Consider the following 20,083-nt stretch of genomic DNA (forward strand, 5'->3'; position numbering starts at 1 on the left):
ATACTTGTAACCCTGACTAATAATCTTGCCATTGCCAGGCTTCCTCATCTCTGAGTCTCAGTACATTCACATTCCAATGCCTGAACTCATTTGATAGGTAAGGCAGGCAATGATCCTTCAAGAGGTTCAGGATGTTTCAAGAGCCCACACATAAAAGCCCTCTGAAGATTACCCCAAGAGTCCTCTATAGGTTATGCCATACCTGATTCTGTAAACAGGTCCCACATCTGCACCATCCTAGCTACTCTCAAAACTCATTACAGAGCTGAAGAGGCTGTGATATGAAAATGTTCGTTGTTCTCCAGAATAATCTAAATATATATGCCCAGGTTCAGCAAAATTGCCCAAAACAGTCATACATACCTGGCATAAGATGCTTCCCTACACAGGTGAGAACGAAATGTGGATACACAAGCAGTTTTGAATGATCCACACTTCGGGCATACAAACTCCCCTCTGTCTGGCTTTCCTGTACTGGTTTGTCTAAACCAATTCTAGAAGGAATAAAACAAATTTTAGTGTTTCTACGTGTTTGTGGCAAGAAACAGTAAAAAAATAATATATATATATATATATATATATATATATATATATATATATATATATATATATATATATATATATATATATATATATATATATATATATATATCATCCATTACATAATTTTCCACGATGAGAGGTTTTATTCGGCTGGTATTCTACTCCTACTTTTGCAATATGATTGGAATCTTTGTGTATATCATCACTCTAACTTTCCTTGTAACTTTTATAGTTCAAGCCAAAATCAATGACAATACAAAGCATAACAATTTTATACTGATTAAGATAATATATGATTCACATGCTAAAAAGAATTTGACCATGGACTGGAACCATCATCATTATTGATTCAACTGTTTTTTTTAAACTGAATATGAACACATTTACCAGCTACTACATATTACACTCTAAAATACTTTCATAGCAACAAATTAATATTCAAAATGACTACCTTTTTGATTTCAGGGTCATCATCAATCAAAATGCCTCGAATGTGACGAATACGTTCAGGGTCATTACGTTTCCAAAGGGGCTCGTGCATGTGCTGTGCATCTCCATGATTTAGAGGCTCAATGTCCTCTGAATCTAACCGATAATACATACAAAGTACCTGTGAAGAAAAAATACAATATCAGGTGCAAAAAGTGCTGTTTACAAATTTAAGCATCTATATTTTTAGTAAAGCAAGATAAATTTGAACTTTACATACTATAATACTTAAACTACTGGACCTGAAAATAGAATCCACTGTTGAAGTCTTAGTAAAAGGTCATCATGGGTGCCAGAAACATATGCTCAAGAAAATTCAAGCTGCACAAGCTTGGCTTCAGATCTTTCATCCAATGAAGTAAGAAGCTCACAAGTGATGGTCAGAATGTGTCAGTGGTATTCACCTTTTTTCTGCATGCAAACTGGCAAAGTGACTACCCTCGACCCTTGTTTTCCTGGACAAATATGGAGAGCACCTGTCCCAGAACCAGAAAAGTCCAGGAAATGGAAATTGCTACAGTCAGTGAACCACAGCCTGATCCCAGACATTTATGATACTCAGACTGGCAATCACCAATATTCAGAACCTGCCCTGGACTTTTACCACTTAGTTCAGCAGATTTAAGCAGCACATCTAAGAGATTAACTAAAACAAGTTATTTGAAGACTTGCATTAAGTATCAACAAAGGATGCACCAAGCAGTCTCCACCATTTTCTTTTTCAAGTTCAGGAGCTTAACCCTGTCAATATGGTGGCGCAGACATCGGCGTCACAGTATGGAAAGGGTTAAGAGGAAATGGAAGCGAATTAATCCTCTTCTAAACCTCTTAATCCTCTTCCATTTCCTCTTAAGAAATTTAGAAAAGGATGAAGAGGAAATGGAAGAGGATTAAGAGGTTTAGAAGAGGATTAATCCTCTTCCATTTCCTCTTAACCCTTTCCATACTGTGACGCCGACGTCTGCGTCACGTATTGAAAGGGTTATCCACATCATGCCATGTGAAGTACTTAATAATGAATGCTTCTTTCTACAAAAAATCAGGTAATAAACATTTGAAAAGAATAATAAAAACTGGATCATAACTAAAAGCAACTGCTCAGCTGATAACTGTAAACAAACAACCATGTTGACAGCTGGGTTGAGCAAGTATCAGTACTGGCACTGGTACTAAAGGCACTGGGTATATGACATGGTGCCAGTACCAGACTGCTCAGTACCGGTACTGGTGGGATTGCTACTGCAATATTCAGTACAAAATCTCACACTTTAATTAACCAATAGAGGGAAAGGGGGTGATGTTAAATATAAAATCAAGTTATATCTGAGGGATATTAAGTTTTCATACATAACACACCTTGCTTGTTATATGAATTGAAAAATAGCTATTTCTGACCATTTTCATATATGAGGAAGATTGTTTGTTGTGTAAGATTAAAAGTGGGGCACGCAAGGACAAGAGCAGAGGTGATTACAGTCAGGACAGAGCTAGACTGACTAGACATGCACCACCAGTCAGCTTTATTTACACTGTCACTGATCAACGTGTGTATATATATTTGGCTGGTCCACCACCAATTCGAACCCAGCACTTACTGATTGATTGATTATTGGGGCATTCAATTCTTGGCGACGCAAATGTAGGGTTATATGGCTCTGAATATAAAACAAAATAAACTATAGTATAAAACAATAAAAATAACAGTGAATAACCCCATTAAACTGCAAAAGTCATCAAAAAATACACTTTGAAACTGAAAAAAGTCATAAAAGATGTTTTATAGAAAATTTTCTGACACATCCTGCTGTTAAATCCATTTCTTTCTAGGTTGTCGCATTTGGCTGGAATTCCATGATTCCCCCAAAATTCCAACTTTTTACTGGTGCGACATACAGGAAAATTTATTGAAGGAAAGTTGTTCATTTTATCACAATGAAGTCTGAAAAATATAGTTTATAATCTTTGACCCAGAAATTTACTGCCTACAAAGAGACAAAGTTGTGGTGAAACTCGAAAAACAATTTTGGTAAATTTTTGTAGTTTTTTCATTCTGGAATGTATCTCATCGAATAAAAGTTGTAGAAAATCATCCGTATAACTCAACTGTGAAATCAGATTATGATTTGGACAGACCGTTTGGCTGGAATTCCACGATTCCCCCAAAATTCCAACTTTTTACTGGTGCGACGTACAGGAAAATTTATCGAAGAAAAGTTGCTCATTTTATCGCGATGGAGTCTGAAAAATATAGTTTATAATCTTTGACCTGGAAATTTACTGCCTACAGAGAGCCAAGGTTGCAGTGAAACTCGAAAAAATAATTTTGTAGTTTTTCATTCTGGAATGAATCTCATTGAATAAAAGTTGTAGAAAATCATCCGTATAACTCAACTGTGAAATCAGATTATGATTTGGACAGACCGTTTGGCTGGAATTCCATGATTCCCAAAAAATTCCAACTTCCGCTTCCCACTCCTAGATGTTGGTTCATCTAGAATATCATGTATATAAGTGGAGATGTCAAGACTACACTCAGCACGCACACAATGAACAGAAACCAAAGGAAGACCGCCAAAACAGATTGGCTGAGGGAAAATAATCGCTCTGCAGACGCCATGATAGGAAGCCATGTGTATACCTAGTGTGACCTACTCTAAGGCAGACCTGCACTTACTGAACTTGTTTGGCCAATCCCCTTTACATGCTGTACTGGACCAAAAAGTTCATTAAAGCTGAAATTCGTCATATTGTGGTCCACAAAAGCAAGGGTTTACTGTATTCTTCAGAGATAGTAAAAGTCCTGTAATTCAGTGTCTGATAGTCCGGAAATCCTGATGCTTCAAAATTTTCAGCCAAGGGTCAAATATAGCTTTTTCAGTAACATTGAAGCAAATCAAGGGAAAAAATAAAAAAATGCCAAAAAATAGACAAAAGCAATGCACCAAACAATTCAATTGCACTCCAGTCAGTCAGACAAAACAAAACAATAAAAAAGATAAACAAGAGATGAAAATGTTGATTAAACACAATAACATGTGTAAGGACATTGTGGAAGGAACCTCATACTTTGCTTTTTTCTGAATATTCATGCTAATGTTCATGTTCATCTTCATGTGCCTTAATGAAGATGTATATCACCTCTTTAGTTACTTAATAAATTAATGAAAATCATGAGTCCTTGTCATCCCTAGATCACATCTATTATTACTATTTTAAATTGAATTATGTTCCCAAATGGATAGAAAGGTGAGTGTTTTGAGATGCAGCATAGAACACAATAAGACTTGGGGCACAATACTCAGTCATCTGATATTCACCAATGGTTTGGAGTTTTCCAGTACTGGGCAAGAATCACAAAGGCTTATAACTTAAATTTTACATAGATTCCATAAGTTGCTATCCCTCAGTGGGAAAATGTTCTAAATCAATATTCAGATGGAACTCTGGTGCTAAGTAACAACCACATGTGGTGCTGCAAGACACACTGAAGAAAAAAGACATCAGATGGTGGTTACACAGGTAGACAGGTTCACTGTGGTGCTTCCAAAGAGACACTGACCTTCTCACCTCAGTGACCAGTGGTGACCCAGCAGCCATGTCTTCCTCTCACGAGCCTCTACTCTGGTACCCCATGCCTCAGCAGCAGGCCCTCCCTCACCTTCATCCTACTTCCCTGCCGGTCATGGAGAAAAATCTATGGCTTTGTCAGACCCTCATGTAATTATTCTGCTACCTAAGTTTATTGTTAAGAATGATATATATATATATATATATATATATATATATATATATATATATATATATATATATATATATATATATATATATATTATATGTGCTGAAGCACATTAATTTTAGGTATCAAAGCATGTCCAATGAAATAAATGTACACCCATATCAAAATTAAAGCAGTTCTGTACCTCTAAGTCACTGGCTTCCCAAACACATCTAGATAAGGATGCTTTATACTGTCATTAATGCAATTCTGGTTACTGTTGATCATTTGTAATTACAAGGTCACCTGTTCTCTTAAAGCAGGCATGATGTCATCTTGAGGCACCAAAGCCCAGTCAGTGTCACTGCAGGGACAATTCTCATCACAAGAGGGACACAGTGTGGCTCTCAGCTTGTAGAGCACTTATGAACCTTTATAGTTGCAGTTTGCAGATTTTAAGAAACATTTTCTACAAAATTCAGTTGCTTTGTAGAGTTTATAATATCTTGCACAAACTTGGTTTTGCAACTTTTCTTTTCTTTCAGCTGCTATGGTCAATTCACATCGTGGCCTTCAGAAAGCAACCATCTTCTTTGTAATTTCTTTTCACCAGGTCAGTAGACATGTAAATTTATGCAAGAAAAATTAGGCAGTGATAGCATGACATAAAACTGAATTACATTGTGTATTTTACCCAACATTAGCTGTTATATTTTTTTTCTATGTAGTGGCAAATCCATGATGCCATTTGTTCATGTACACGATGGTGTTTATATGAAAAATAAGGTCAGAAGTTACAAGTTAATGATACATTTCAGATTTTGCATTCACTTGATTGGTAACTACTAAGTTGGTATCCTGGGACATTACAGTACCTGGACATAGCTTACTTAAGTTTTGTTCTTTATTAATTTTTTATAGAAATCTCCATTGCAGCCTGTTATATCAGGAAGAAACTGAGGTGAGCAATTCTTTTCAGCCCGTACTGGCTCCAGTCTACTCCCTACACCTGAGTATCAACAACTATGGGGCTGTGATTTTTAGTTCAATGGGTATCAAATATCAGTTGATGACCACAATTTATGGGCTGTAACTATATCTTCTGAAATACAGAATCATCACTGGTCATGGATCTCTCTCTCTCTCTCTCTCTTGTGTGTGTGTGTGTGTGTGTGTGTGTGTGTATTTACCTAGTTGTAATTTTACAGGGCCTGGGCTTACGCTCGTGTGGTCCCGTCTCCGTATCTATAATTATCCAACTTTTCCTTGAAGCTCTGCACACTCTTCCCCGATACTATTTCTTCACTTAGTCTGTTCCAAACCTCTATATTTCTTTGTGGGAAGCTATATTTCTTTATGTCTCTTGAGCATCTTCCCTTCCTCAACTTTTTACTATGTCCTCTAGTATTCCTGCTGGAAGGTTCTTCTCTTAGTAGCAATTTCTCGTTATCTACTTCTTCCATTTTACTCAATAGCCTATATATTTGTATTAGGTCTCCTCTTTCTCTTCTTTGTTCTAGTGTTGGTAAGTCCATTTCCTTTAGTCTCTCTTCATATGTCAGTCCCTCCACTTCTGGAACCATTTTTGTTGCCATCCTCTGTATTCTTTCTAGTTTTTTTATGTGTTTCTTTATATGTGGAGACCACACTGTTTCCGTGTATTCTAGTTTAGGTCTGATCATAGTAGTAATTAATTTTTTTCATCATTTCTTTGTCCATGTAGTGGAATGCTATGCCTATATTTCTCACCATGTTATATGTATCACTGAAGATCCGATTTATATGACTTTCTGGTTGCATATAATCTTGCATTATTACTCCCAGGTCTCTCTCTTCATTTACTTTCTTTAATATTTCACCATCTCCCATTTTATATGTCCATTTTGGTCTTTCTACACTTTTTCCCATTTCCATAACATGACATTTCTTCACGTTGAATTTCATCTCCCATTTCTGATTCCATTTCCAAATCTTGTTTAGGTCTTCTTGCAGCTCCTTGCAGTCTTCATTGTTTCTTATATGTCTTTGCAGTTTAGCATCATCCGCGAACAGGCTCATGTAGCTGTTTATTCCCTCTGGCATATCATTAATATAGACTAGGAAGAGTACTGGTGCTAAAACCGACCCCTGAGGCACTCCACTTTCCACCGTTCTCCATTCCGATCTAGTGTCCTTACCCATGGTTCTCATCTCTCTTCCTCTTAAGTAGCTTTCCATCCAGCACTTCATTTTCCTTCTCAATCCTCCTTTATTTTCTAGTTTCCACAGCAGTCTTGAATGTGGAACTTTGTCAAATGCCTTCATTAAGTCTAGGTAAATGCAATCCACCCATCCGTCTCTTTCCTGTAATATGTCCGTCACTCTTGAGTAAAAGCTCAGCAAGTTTGTCACACATGAGCGGCCTTTCCTAAACCCATATTGATTGTTTGTGATTAGATTATGTTCTTCTAGAAATCTCATCCATTGTTCTTTTATTAATTTCTCACATATTTTACATACTACGCTGGTCAGAGACACCGGTCTGTAATTTAGGGGTTCTTCCTTTTTTCCACTTTTGTATAGGTACCACTTCTGCCCTCTTCCACTCCCTAGGCACTGTGCCAGTTTTTATTGAGCACCTAATGATGTCATACATCGGGCTGACTAACTCATTTCTACACTCTTTAAGTATAAAACCTGAAACTCCGTCTGGTCCCACGGCCTTCCCTTCTTCCAATTCCCCCAATAGTTTTTTTATCTCCTCTTTTATCTCTTTTGACCTCTTCCATATATACATCTAAGTTGTTTTCTTGCAGTTCATTGAATAATGATTCTTTAGTAAACACATGCTGGAATTTTTTGTTAAATAATTCCCCCATGCCTTTGGGATCCTTGATCTCTACATTCTCTTCAGTCAGTCTTTCAATTGTTTCTCTTGATTTAATTTTTCCATTTATAAATCTATAAAATAGTTAAGGTTGTTCTTTACATTTTTCAACAATATCCTTTTCGTATCGTTTCTCTTCTTCCTTTCTCACTGTCATGATTTCATTATTCAGGGAGTGGTCCGTGGAAAAATACCGCGGGAGTCCCCGACATTTTGATTGAGAGAGCGGGAGTAGTCACAAGTCAGGCGGGAAAACTAGAAGGCGGGAACAGCGCACTTTTCAAATCATTTCGTTAATACTGCCAAAGCTGAGCTATGTGCAGGATGCATGAACCACTATTTATCTAGTGCATGTGTTAGGTTATTAATAAATAATAAATCCATAGCCTTTAGGGCGTTTTAGCGTAAGTGTTGCACAGAAAACGAGATGTCAGTATGGCGAGAGCTGGCATCTTGACCGCGGCCGGGGAGCGGAGCATTGTGGGCCCGCTGCCATCTTCCTCCCAGACTTCGCCGCAAGCGGACGTCCCTCACATCCTCCCGCGCCACGTTTCTCATCGTGGTGGTCTTTCCAGCCTTGTAGTATCCGCAAGTCCAGAGTGACTGTGTACTCAGGTCAGGGAAGCCCGTGGGAGGTAAGGAGGGCACGGCGTGTTGCAGAGAGAATTGAAGAAGGACTCCAGGGATCCAGACCACGAGGCAGATCAGGGTGTGGCTCCCCCTTTCTCCCACCTACAGCTAAGTAACCATTTGCTAGGATGTTTTAAGATAGATAGCTAGTTTGCTGTGTGCTTGGTATTGATTAATTATTTTTAATTTCCAGCGAGTTTCTTTGTTGCTTTCAATAAACTTAAGAGCAGGTTTTATCTGGCTTTTGCTTACCCTATGAGAGATGTGACTGGTCAGATATTTAAATAATAATAAGGACTAGAGGGGCTGCGAGTCCGAGAACTCAATTTTCAGATACTTTATTTTATATTTTTTTATTGCTGAAAATTTACGGGATTTTCGGAAGTCCAGACCTTTCAAGGACCCCACACTCACTTTCACGTACTCATTTCTCGCTGCCTTAAAGTCTTCTTTGTTTCTTTGATTTTTGTTCCTTTTCAATTTTGACCACGCTTTGTCTCTCGTTTCTTTTGCCTTTGCACATCTTGCATTAAACCAGTCCTTTTTAGCCCTCTCCCTCGGTCTGTATTTTGGTACGAACTTCATAACACCTGTGTTGTACGCCCTCATGAAAATATCATACTTTCCTTGAACTTCGCTTGTACTCATTAACTCTTTCCAATCCATTTCACAAAAAAACTTCTTGAGATGTTCCACCTCTGCTTTCCTATAGTTTAATCTATCGCTTCTATAAGTCTCGTCTTGTTCCCTTCCTCCCTCCTCCATTTCCATCTCTATGAGCATGTGATCACTTTTTCCCAGGGGGCAATCATACCTCAATTCATCCTTCACGAGAATTTCTCTTGTCAACACTGAATCCAGTCTTGCCGGTTCATCGTCTCTTCTATATCTAGTGTTTTCCTTCACCCTTTGTATCATCAAATTTTCCATCATTAAATTTAAGAATCTATTCCCCCATGCCACATCACTACCATTGCTCTCAAACCTCTCCCAGTCAACCTCTTTGCAATTGAAATTGCCAACTAGTATTACTCCTTTGTTTGCCTTAAGTAATCTCCTCAAACTCTGTATGGTGTCATCAATCATGTTTTCATAATCTTCTTTACTCAATGATGTAGTTTTTTTTTTTTTTGTTTTTTTTTTGGTGGTACATATGTTACTGCAATCGTCATCCTTTCTCTATTCTTGTTTTCCAAGCTTACGCACACTATTTCTGCTTTTCCTTCTCCATATTCTATTGATTTTACTAATAACTCTTTCTTTATCATTATCACCACTCCTCCTCCGCCTTTGCCCATTCTATCCTTCCTCCATACATTGTATCTTCCATCTAACTCAATTTGGATGTTTTCTTTTAGTTTAGTTTCAGTTAGGCAAACTATCATGGGATCCCTCTCTTTTAGATAATCTTGCAGCTCTAATTTACTAGAGATCAACCCATCTACATTTGTGTACATTATTCTTATACCCCTCTCTGTATCTTTCTTATCTAGTTTTCACTCCCCTTTCTCTTCTCCCTTATGAACCATTTCTTGATTCAATCCTCCGAAATTCTCCAAAAAAATGTTTCTTTTTCTTCCTCAGATCTTGCGTTATTTTTTACTTTTGTCTCTGCCAGTAATTCATTCCATTTCATCCTTTCTTCTTCATTTCTATTTTTCTTTATATATACATCCTTACATCCTTCCGTTTCTTTTAGTTTAGTTGTTCTATATAACATGTCTTCGGCTGCCTTTTGTGATATTAGTTTTAACTTAAGTGGTTTAGTTTTCCCTTCAATAAATGGACCCATTCTATAAATCTCGTCTACTTCCTCCTCGATACTCTGCCTTTCTTCATCATTTAGGTTCTTGAGCAGGTCTTTGACTGATTTCAGTTCCTCTTTATCCCTTTTTGGTTTATATGTTATATTCTTTTCTTTCATCCCAAAAATAACCACTTCTTTTTTTGTCCGCTACTTCTCTCACTAATTCTTCATTTTTCTTTAAGGCCTTGACTACCTCTTTCTCCACGTCTTCTTTATCCTCTTTCATTTGCTGTTCTATTACTTCTCTTAGGCTTACATTTGCTTTTTCACTCTCCACTCTCCACGTCTTCACCTCTTCTCTAACTCTTTGTTCTTCTCTGTTTACCAATTCCTTCAAGTTTTCATTTTCCTTTCTTACCACTCCCAAACCTTCCTTCATTGATCCTTTGTACTTTGCTACTTTTTCCTTTAGCTCCTCATTTTCCTTAATCAATTTCTTCTCATTTTCCTCTAGTCGTTTTATCCTATTTCTCAGGTCGCGGTGGAATTCTCTATTCTGCTCCTCTTCCTCATCCCTTCTCTTTACCATGTTGATCCATTTATCCAGTTTTTTTTTTCCATCAGCAGCACTCTCTTATATAATGTCGTCTCATTTCTCGCAAAACCAGAAAACTCAGCTGAAGTACCTCCAGCTTCGTACTCACTTTCCTCCCCACTGTTGTTGTCACCTCCTCTTGCTCTACTTCTTCTGCTTAATGGCGCGATCCATCCCTGGTCTTTCTTCTTATTACTCATCATACTAAACTGCACTAATGGAAACCTACCAAACCAACATTAGCACAGCCCAGGCCTCTGCAACACTACACTAGGTATTTTTGCTCCTCAACAGCTGGCGCGGGTCGAGGATTGTGTCTTTCCAACGGCACAGAGTGGAGCGGCCCAGATGTTTACTAATCCGACGGCTGAACGCAGTGTGTGTGTGTGTGTGTGTGCGTGTGTGTGTGAAAAAAGTGGGAATTTGCTTTAGGGTCCTGGCATTCCATAGGTACAGCGAGGTCAGTTGGAGATGTGGCAGCAATGTATAGGGGGCTGTCTACGTCAGAGACGCCAGTTTAGATGTGTCGGACTAAAGTTAGCTCTAGCAGGACTTAACAAAGGATACCATAGATGCCCATTTAATGTGCTAACTACATAGACACTACTCATTAATGATACCCCCACATTATTATCCTAAGTCTGTCAAACAAGTAAGCAGCAAAAATAAATTACTAACCCGAAACTGTTGAGTTGGATGCTTGGCAGCAAAGTGAGCATCAAAACTAGTCCTCACTGAAGATCGAACACTGCAATATCCACACTTGAATTGACTTTTGATTGAATGTTTTAAGCTTGTGTGATTTAACATTTCTTGCTGTGTCACAGAACTGAACTTGCATAGACCACACTGCCACTGTGGGTCCTGTGTTGGCTGTGGGATATTTACAGCAGGTTCCTGTAAAAACAAATTCATTACTGATATACAATGACTACAACATATCAAAATACACTATGACTCCTCTAATATATTTGTGAACAATTCTTAATATTACTGATTATTGTGAAACTATGAACCCTGTCAGTATTCTAAAAATATTTGAGTTTTATGTAAATGATGATTTCCCTATATTTTATTGCTAATACTCAAGTAATAGTATTTTGCAAAGAGCATTGCACATTTGTCTTACCTCAGGTGGCTTCTCATCAGATTTTTTCTGGGCATCAGGATCTTCAGGTTCCCTTATGACATAGTCAAATGGTTTCTTGGAGTGATGCTTCTCTTTCATGTGTCTCTCAACCACATTCCGCCGAGAGGAGATATACTGACACCAGCCACACCTGCAATATATTTCATATGAATTAAATTTAAGAGTTAAAAGGAAAGGACTGGACAGAAAGTGAAGATTATTCTGAGTACAATGACAGCAGTAATTAATACATTGTGAGCAGTGACAGAGGTAGTGAATGCTGTAGATTGTAGAATGATGATTTCACTTCAACAGCTCAACTGTAGACGTAGAGGCTTCTGTCGTAAGTGCAGCAAGTGTCAGAGTGTGTTTATTTTGAAGAATGTGGTCCTTCCCCTGATTCTTCACCACAACACCCTTCCTCATCTAATTCCTCCCATCACCCTTTCCCACATTCCCACAATCATCCTTCACCAGCTTTTCCTACCTCTTTACCTGACCCTCCCTTATCCAATCCTGTTTCCCCACGTCATAATTTATTTCTCCCACTCTCACACATCCTCCCTTCATCCCCTCATCATTCACTCTCATTACCACTGCCTGGGTTTTTGTATCAAAATCCCTTCAAAACCAGCTCCTAGGATTAAGTGATTAAAGTATACAATGTCTATGTTACTTCAGTGTAAAGTACAATTATTATTACAGTCATTCAATTGTGAGAGGAAAAGAATTTGAAGAAAACGGCAATTTGTCCCCCCTTTGACTGTAGTGTGTCTCTCTGAACTACTGTTTTGTGCTGGCAGCTCACATAACTAGCTATATTTCACACCCTCTAGCCTATTACAAGCCATAAATTAATTTGAATTTCACCACTGTTCAGTGAGTTAGCACTTTCTACAGCACGAATAAACAAAAAACAACATTAGCAGCTGTATTATACCCTGCCTCAAGATAGAAACACACTATGAAAATAATAGCCGTTGTTTAAGGGCTGAACAGTATAAATTCTTAAGCCATCTATAGCTATCATGAAATGTTGTCTTCCTTATTCCCATATGACTTTTGCCTACACAAATACTCACTGCTACACTAGTTGTATAATTATGATTATAATATATATTCATTTAAAAATATGGTCTTATTGTAAGAGTGGGGCATCAAATTTCACAAAGTTTTTATTACTGAAAAGTTATATGCAAAAGCTTTTGGGTGAGGCCAAAGCCAATTATGGGATCAATACCTCACTTCATTGTGGTGCTGATTAAACACAAAATTTGATGCACCCCCAATCACTTTACTTTCAGTTCTAATATATCTAATCACACAGAAATTTACTCTGCACATCAGCTGTTCTTACCTATAAAGCCTTTCTCCATGAAGCTTGAAGTGGGAGCTCATCTTTTCAACGGTTATTGACATGTCAATGCAATGGGGACAAGGAAAGGTTGTGGCATCTGCATGAAGTGTCCGTATGTGATACTTCAACATCATATCATCACATGAGAGGTAGTTACATCCCTCAATCCCACAGGTGTATAATCGTTCCTCTGGGACATATTTTGGAAGCCTCTGGTATTCCTCTGGTGGTATTGGATTCTTTGCTCTCAAGTCACTGTCTTCTTTTTTCTTCTTAGTTTCAAAGCTGCTGCCAGCTAAGTTCATCATCTTATCGAACATAAGTTCTTTTCGTTCTAAGCATGGAACAGGATTCACAGGCTGCTTGAATGGAATTGCAGAATTTGATCCACAAGCAATGTTTAGCCTTTGTGGGATTCCATCTGGATACTTTTCGTGAAGTCTGATATGTTTGATCAAATTCAATCGAACTTTTGACACAAATGGGCAATGATAACATTTCAGCTCTTGGTATGAGACATGAGCACGTGGGATACGGTGAATGTTATCAATTCCATACTCATTCTTCCTTTTTCTGTGTCCTTCTCTTGCTGCTGGGATAGAATCTTTAGGATACACCACATATTCCTGACTTTCAGGATCCTTGTTCTTAGAATCTTTCAAAAGTTGCTTGAATCCAGAACATTTGTGGATTTGTTTCATATGATTTTTGAAATAGTGCACCATGGTGGCTCGATAGTCACATCCTGTCACTCCACAAAAATATCTTTTGGGTCCATGTACTCGAAGATGATCCAAGAGGGTACTGAGATGACGACACTGTTTTCCACAATGGTAGCACCTGACAACAGTTGAATCTTGAGCCAAATCACAAATCTGTAGGTGTTCCCTGAGTTCGACTTGTGATAAGCTTGAGTACTCACAGCCATCATTTCCACAGCGGTAAAGAGCATGGCCACTTAGACCAGTCTTCTCTGTAGCCTGAAGGAAACTATCATCACCTGCAGTGCTTGGATTCCAATTACTATTTTCTTCATTTCCTGTAATTAAAAGAAAAAAATTGTGAACTTTGAATCTAAAAGAGTAGGTCATCAAAAGTTCCTGCCTTTTCATTAGCTGCAACAGGACTGCAGTTAAAAAAAAAAAAAATAAATAAAAAAAAAAAACGAGGTAAAGGTTTTGGAGAAAAGAGAAGAGGTATGATTACCCATTACAGCATGTTATAAAGAAAATTCCAACAACTGCTAATTTTTTGCCGATTAATTATACAACTTCCTTGACCATTACTATTGAGATTGGAGAGAGATTGGATGTTATCACACACACACACACACACACACACACACACTACCTCACACGGTCAAGACACGGCTCGGCGCTCTCCCAGCAGCCCGGGGTCAGTCTGTTGGCCCCTATTCCCCCCCTTCACTCCTTCCGTAGCTGTAAGCCCTCATCACTCTACTTACAGGGACCACACCTGCTAAAGTTGAACAATGTAGTTCCGCAACAGTGGATGGCGACCAGAAAACGCCACCATCCTGTACATTTACGAGTGACATACGTGTGAGCGTGCGTGCATGCTGCAGCTGCCAGTGTTAAAATAATGTGCGCCCCCGCCACCTGTCGCTACTGCCCTTGTGACTTGCTAAAACTAAGGCGAGGGAGCGGCTACCCTCCGACGGACGTTATTACATGCCCGAAAAACACCAAACTCTTCTGCAATCAAAGCAGAAGGAGAGGCAGACGAGTGGCGAGAAACATCCCTGTCATTACAAGAGTGAGTCAAAACAAAGCAGTGGTGGAGAAGGAGTACAAACATTTTGAGGTGCCGTGAGCATGGTATAGTCTGCCCTTTTTACTCCTCTCCAATGTGACCTCCCTTAGCAACAAGATCGAGGAATTAATGGTGACGGTCAGGTCCACTGGTGCTGGTGTGGTGGCCATCACGGAGGCGTGGCAAATAGTTCCCGAGATCTGCAACATCGATAACTATGAACTATTTCACCATCTCAAGACTAACAGGAGAGGAGGGGGAGTGGCCCTGTACTGCCGCTCAGACCTCCCTCCTTCACACCTTCAGGTCGACACCCCCGAGGGAGTGGAGGCCTTGTGGGTGAGGGTCACACCTGCCCGCCATCCACGCCACACTGCCTCCATCATCTACTGTGTGGCATACCACCCTCTCGTGCGCCAACTGCACAGCTGCTGATTGACCACATCATTGACACAGCAGACGCGCTTCGAGTGAAATTTCCCCCTGCCAAGTTGGTCATCTGTGGGGATTTTAACCGTCTAGATGTCAGCGACACGATGCACCACCTGAATCTCACTCAGGTCGTTAATTTCCCCAACCACCAACAAGCTACTCTCGACCTCATCATGACCGACCTGAGCCAGCAGTACTCACCCCCCCAGCCTCTTCCCGCCATGGGACGCAGTGGCCACCTGTCAGTCCTGTGGGAACCAGCTCACACCACCTCACTGCCTCAATCATCCTCCGCCAGGTCATTCAGGCCCCTGACTGACTTGGCAATCAGACGGTTCGGGCAGTGGATTATGCAACACTCTTGGACTGAAGTGACAAATGAGCCAGATGTCAACCACAAATGGGAGCAGTACCAGCACACTATTACCAGCGCCTACCACACCTTCTTCCCTGTCAAGAGGTTCACAATTCATCCATCTGACGCCCCCTGAATCAACCCCCACCATCAAGAGGCTCATCGCGCAGAGAAACAGGGCCCACAACACAGACCCTGCCCACTACAGACAGCTCAGGAACAGAGTCATCAAGGAGATTAAAACTGCCAGAGCAAACTATTATCCAGATAAAATACACCATCTTGAACAGGCCAACAACAGACAGTGGTATTACAAGGTCAGGTCTCTTTGTGGATTTGGCAAACACTCACCCTCCTTCCCTTGCACTTCACATTTATCACCTGACCGAGCGGCCGAGGAGATAAATACCCATTTCGCGGGTATCTGTCAAAGCCTCCCAAAACTTGATTTCACCGCCCTCCCCACATACCTACCATCCCCCTCCCCACCCCCCTCTGTCCAGGAGGTGGATGTTTTCAATAAATTAAAGAAATTAAGGACGAACAGAGCTACAACGCCCACTGACTTCCCAATCAAAATTTATAAGGAATTTGCCCCTGAACTTGCCACCCCCATTTGCTCCATAATAAATGCTTCACTTGAACAAAACACTTGCCCAAGCGACTGGAAAACTTCCTTTGTCACTCCCATCCCCAAAACTTACAGCCCACAGTCCCTTAATGACCTAAGGTCAATCGCCATCACGCCCATTCCCAGCCTCATTTGTGAAGGTTTTATTTTTAACTGGCCTTATGATGATATTAGTAGCCTCATTGACATCCAACAATTTGGCAACATGAAGCACTCCTCCACCACTCATTGCCTGGTCAGCTTTCTAGATTTCATACACAGCCACCTGGACAAACGAGACACCTCCCTTGCCCTTGCTTTTGTCGACTTCAGGAAAGCATTTGACCTTGTAGACCACACTGTTGTCATTACTAAAGCCATTGAGCTGGGGCTTCACCCTAATATTGTATCATGGCTGACTGATTTCCTCAGCGCACGCCAGCAAATAGTTTGCTCCCAGGGCTCTAACTCCCCCCCTCTTCAGCTGACATGTGGCGTCCCGCAATGCACCAAAATTGGTCCGCTTTGCTTCTTGGTGCTCATTAACAACTCCCTCATGGACACACCGCATTGCTGGAAATATGTTGACGACTGCACCTTGGGCATCCCCATCAACAACAGGGATCAAGACTATGCACCTCTTCAAGCGTCGCTCGACAACCTTCAGGCATGGACGCTGGACAACAGTGCCACTATCAACCACACCAAGACCGTGGTGATGCACGTCTGCACGTCCAAAAGAGATGTGCCACCTCCACTGCTGTCAATTGGCTTACACCACCTCCAGGCTGTCCAGTCCACCAAACTACTTGGCATCACTGTGGATAACCTACTCAACTGAAAGCTCCACGTCTCCAACACTGTCAGAGCAGCCTCCTACAAGCTGTACATGCTGCGTAGACTCAGGATGCTGAAGGCACCAGCAGCTGAGCTGTGCAATATTTAAACATCATTCATACTGCCAAAACTCATGCATGCCTCCCCGGTGTGGTCATCGTCACTTACCCTCACCCAACAACAGCAGCTTGAGAGGGTTCAAAAGAGGGCATACAGGGTCTTTAGGCCCTGACTACCACACCTACAACAATGCCCTGACCACCCTGAGTCTCTCTGACAGGCACCAGGACGCCCTCAGAAAATTCGGCATCTCCCTGCTTCACCATCCTCGCCATCGCCACCTCCTGCCACCAGACGTGCCTCCCCCCACCCCCTTCACCAGACACCACAACAAACTCACCCCCTTCAGTGCGCCGCGAACTGACCGTTTCAAACAAAGCACAGTGCCAGCGATAGTGCAGATGATAAACAATGCCCAGCAGTGATAGTCAAACCCAAAGGGCCGCAGTGCAGATTAGCACCTCGCCGCCACCCTCTCAGTGCCCCCTGCACACCACCCTCCCTCTCCCATTTGTCTCTATTTTTAGCTCTCCCAAACCACCTCCTACCCTCTCCCTCCCTCTAGTGGAGCCTATTTAGTATTAGTATTTTGTATTTTTAATTTATAAATTTTCAGCCTAATGGCTGCCATACATTAATAAACCTGTCATCATCATTATTATTATTATTACACACACACACACACACACACACACACACACACACAGTTGTTAAGAGAGAAGTTGGCAAAATATTAAAAAAACATGAAGGAAGGCCTAGGAGTAGCAAGAAAGGGAAACGAAGACCTGAAGGCAATAGTGAACAAAGAGGAACAAAGGGTCAGAGAGGAAGTGTTGGGTGAAATGAAGACCTGGAAAGTAGAACATGAAAAGCTAATGTAAATTTTAAGGAAGTAATTGAAAAGCAACTGAAAGAAGAGAAGGAAAATGTAGAAAAAGAGTTGGTGAAGGCTTATAAAAAAAAAAAATAAATAAATAAATAAAAAGTTAGTAAGGGATGTGGCATATAAGAAAAAGAGTGTAATAATATTTTGAATGAAAAAAAAGAATATAACATATAAACCAAGAAGGGAAAAGGAGGAACTAAAATCAGTGAAGGACCTACTGAAGAACCTGAATGATGAAGAATTACATAACCTTGAGGAGGAGGTGGAAGAGATTGTTAGGCTGGGTCGTTATGTAGAAGGTAAAACAAGACCAATGACATTAAGACTAAAATCCCAGCAGGTAACAGAGGAAATATTGTATAGAACAACTAAACTAAAAGAAATAGATGAATGTAAGGAAATATATATAAAGAAGAACAGAAATGAAGAAGAATGGATAAAATGGAATGAAATCCAAGCAGAGGTAAAGGAGAAAAATAGTGCAAGAACAGAAGAAAGAAAATATTTTTGGGGGGAGAGTTTTGGGAGACAGGGTAAAGAAAAGGTATATAAGGGAAAAGCCAAAATTGTGCAGAAACTAAAAAAATTGGAACAACTAAGGGTTTAAGTGTGATGTATACCAACGTAGATGGGATAATACCTAGAAAATTGGAACTACAAGATTACCTAAAGGAAAAAAAAGAGCCCAAAATTGTGTGTTTAACAGAAACAAAGCTAAAAGAGAAAATTCAAATAGTGTTTAGCAATAACTACAATGTATGGAGGTAGGTGGAGGAGTGATGACAATGACGAGAAAGGAGGTATTACTGAAATAAGTAATATATGGAAAAGGAAAGGCGGAAATAGTGAGTGTTAACTTGGAGAATAAAAACAGAGAAATGCTGATGATAATAGCACCCTATGTACCACCAAGAACAAACTCATGGAACAGAGAAGAATATGAGACGATGATAGAGGATACCATTCAGAGTTTGAGTAGGTTACTTAAAGTAAATAAAAGTCTTGTTGGTAGGGGACTTTAACTGCAAAGAGGTAAATTGTGAAACATTCGAAAGTGGAGGAAGTAAGACGGCATGGGGGGAAAGATTTCTAAAACTGACTACGGAAAACTTAATGATACAGTGGTTGACTGAGAATACAAGATACAAGAGTGATGACAAACCAGCAAGACTGGACCTGATACTGACAAAGGGAGTGCACCTGTTGAATGAATTAAGATATGTGTCCTATGGGAAAAAGCGATCATGTAATAATAGAGCTGGAAACCGATGAGGAAGTCACTGAGGAAGACGAATCATGCATAGGAAAAAGGAGAAACTACAGGAAAGCGGACATAGAAAATCTCAAGAAATATTATGAAGAACTGGACTGGGAAAAGTTAAAAAGAACAAATGAGGTGCAGGAAAAGTATGATATTTTCATAGAGGCATATGAGACAGGAGTAAAAAAATGTCCCATTATATAAACCATTAGAAAGAGGAAAGCAAGATTGGTTTAATGCAAGATGTGCAGGTGCAAAGAAAAAGAGAGACAAAACGTGGAAAAGATGGAAAAGAAATAAGAACCAAAGAAATAAAGAAGACTTTAAGATAGCAAGAAATGAATATGTGAAAATAAGGAGGGAGGAAGAGAAAGGATACGAAAAGGATATTGTTGAAAAGTGTAAGGAGGAACCTAAATTGTTTTATAGATTTATAAATGGAAAAATCAAACCATAGGAAAAAATAGCAAGACTGAAAGATGGAAATAAGATAATTGAAGATCCTAAAGACATGACTGAGCCACTAAACAAGAGGTTTCAACATGTTATTACAAAAGAATCAAAATTTAATGAACCACAAGATGTCAAAATGAATGTTCAAATGGATGAAGTAATAGTAACTAAAGAAGAGATATATAAAAGAATGGAGGAGCTGGAAGAGAGGAAAGCAATAGGACCGGATGGAGTTTCAGGTCTTAATTTGAAAGAATGCAGAAATCAGCTGACTGGAACGGTATATGATATCATAAAGTGCTCAATGTCAACTGGCAAAGTACCGAAGGAATGGCAAAGGGCTGA

The 20,083-nt window shown here is 39.8% G+C and overlaps 1 protein-coding gene across 5 annotated transcripts in view; it reads right to left on the minus strand.

Moving 5' to 3' along the window:
• The window catches only part of LOC126997343 (uncharacterized), a 118,649-nt gene that overhangs the window by 50,962 nt on the left and 47,604 nt on the right, over nucleotides 1–20,083 (minus strand). For all 5 annotated transcript variants that reach the window (XM_050858390.1, XM_050858391.1, XM_050858388.1 and 2 more), the window contains 5 exons: nucleotides 13,072–14,110; nucleotides 11,715–11,865; nucleotides 11,264–11,482; nucleotides 995–1,153; nucleotides 364–494 (listed from right to left, as the gene is read on the minus strand). In XM_050858390.1, the coding sequence (XP_050714347.1) occupies nucleotides 364–494; nucleotides 995–1,153; nucleotides 11,264–11,482; nucleotides 11,715–11,865; nucleotides 13,072–14,110 (1,699 nt within the window). The remainder of the gene's footprint in view (nucleotides 1–363; nucleotides 495–994; nucleotides 1,154–11,263; nucleotides 11,483–11,714; nucleotides 11,866–13,071; nucleotides 14,111–20,083) is intronic.

Source organism: Eriocheir sinensis, chromosome 12 (genome assembly GCF_024679095.1).
Source record: "Eriocheir sinensis breed Jianghai 21 chromosome 12, ASM2467909v1, whole genome shotgun sequence".
Lineage (NCBI taxonomy): Eukaryota > Metazoa > Arthropoda > Malacostraca > Decapoda > Varunidae > Eriocheir > Eriocheir sinensis.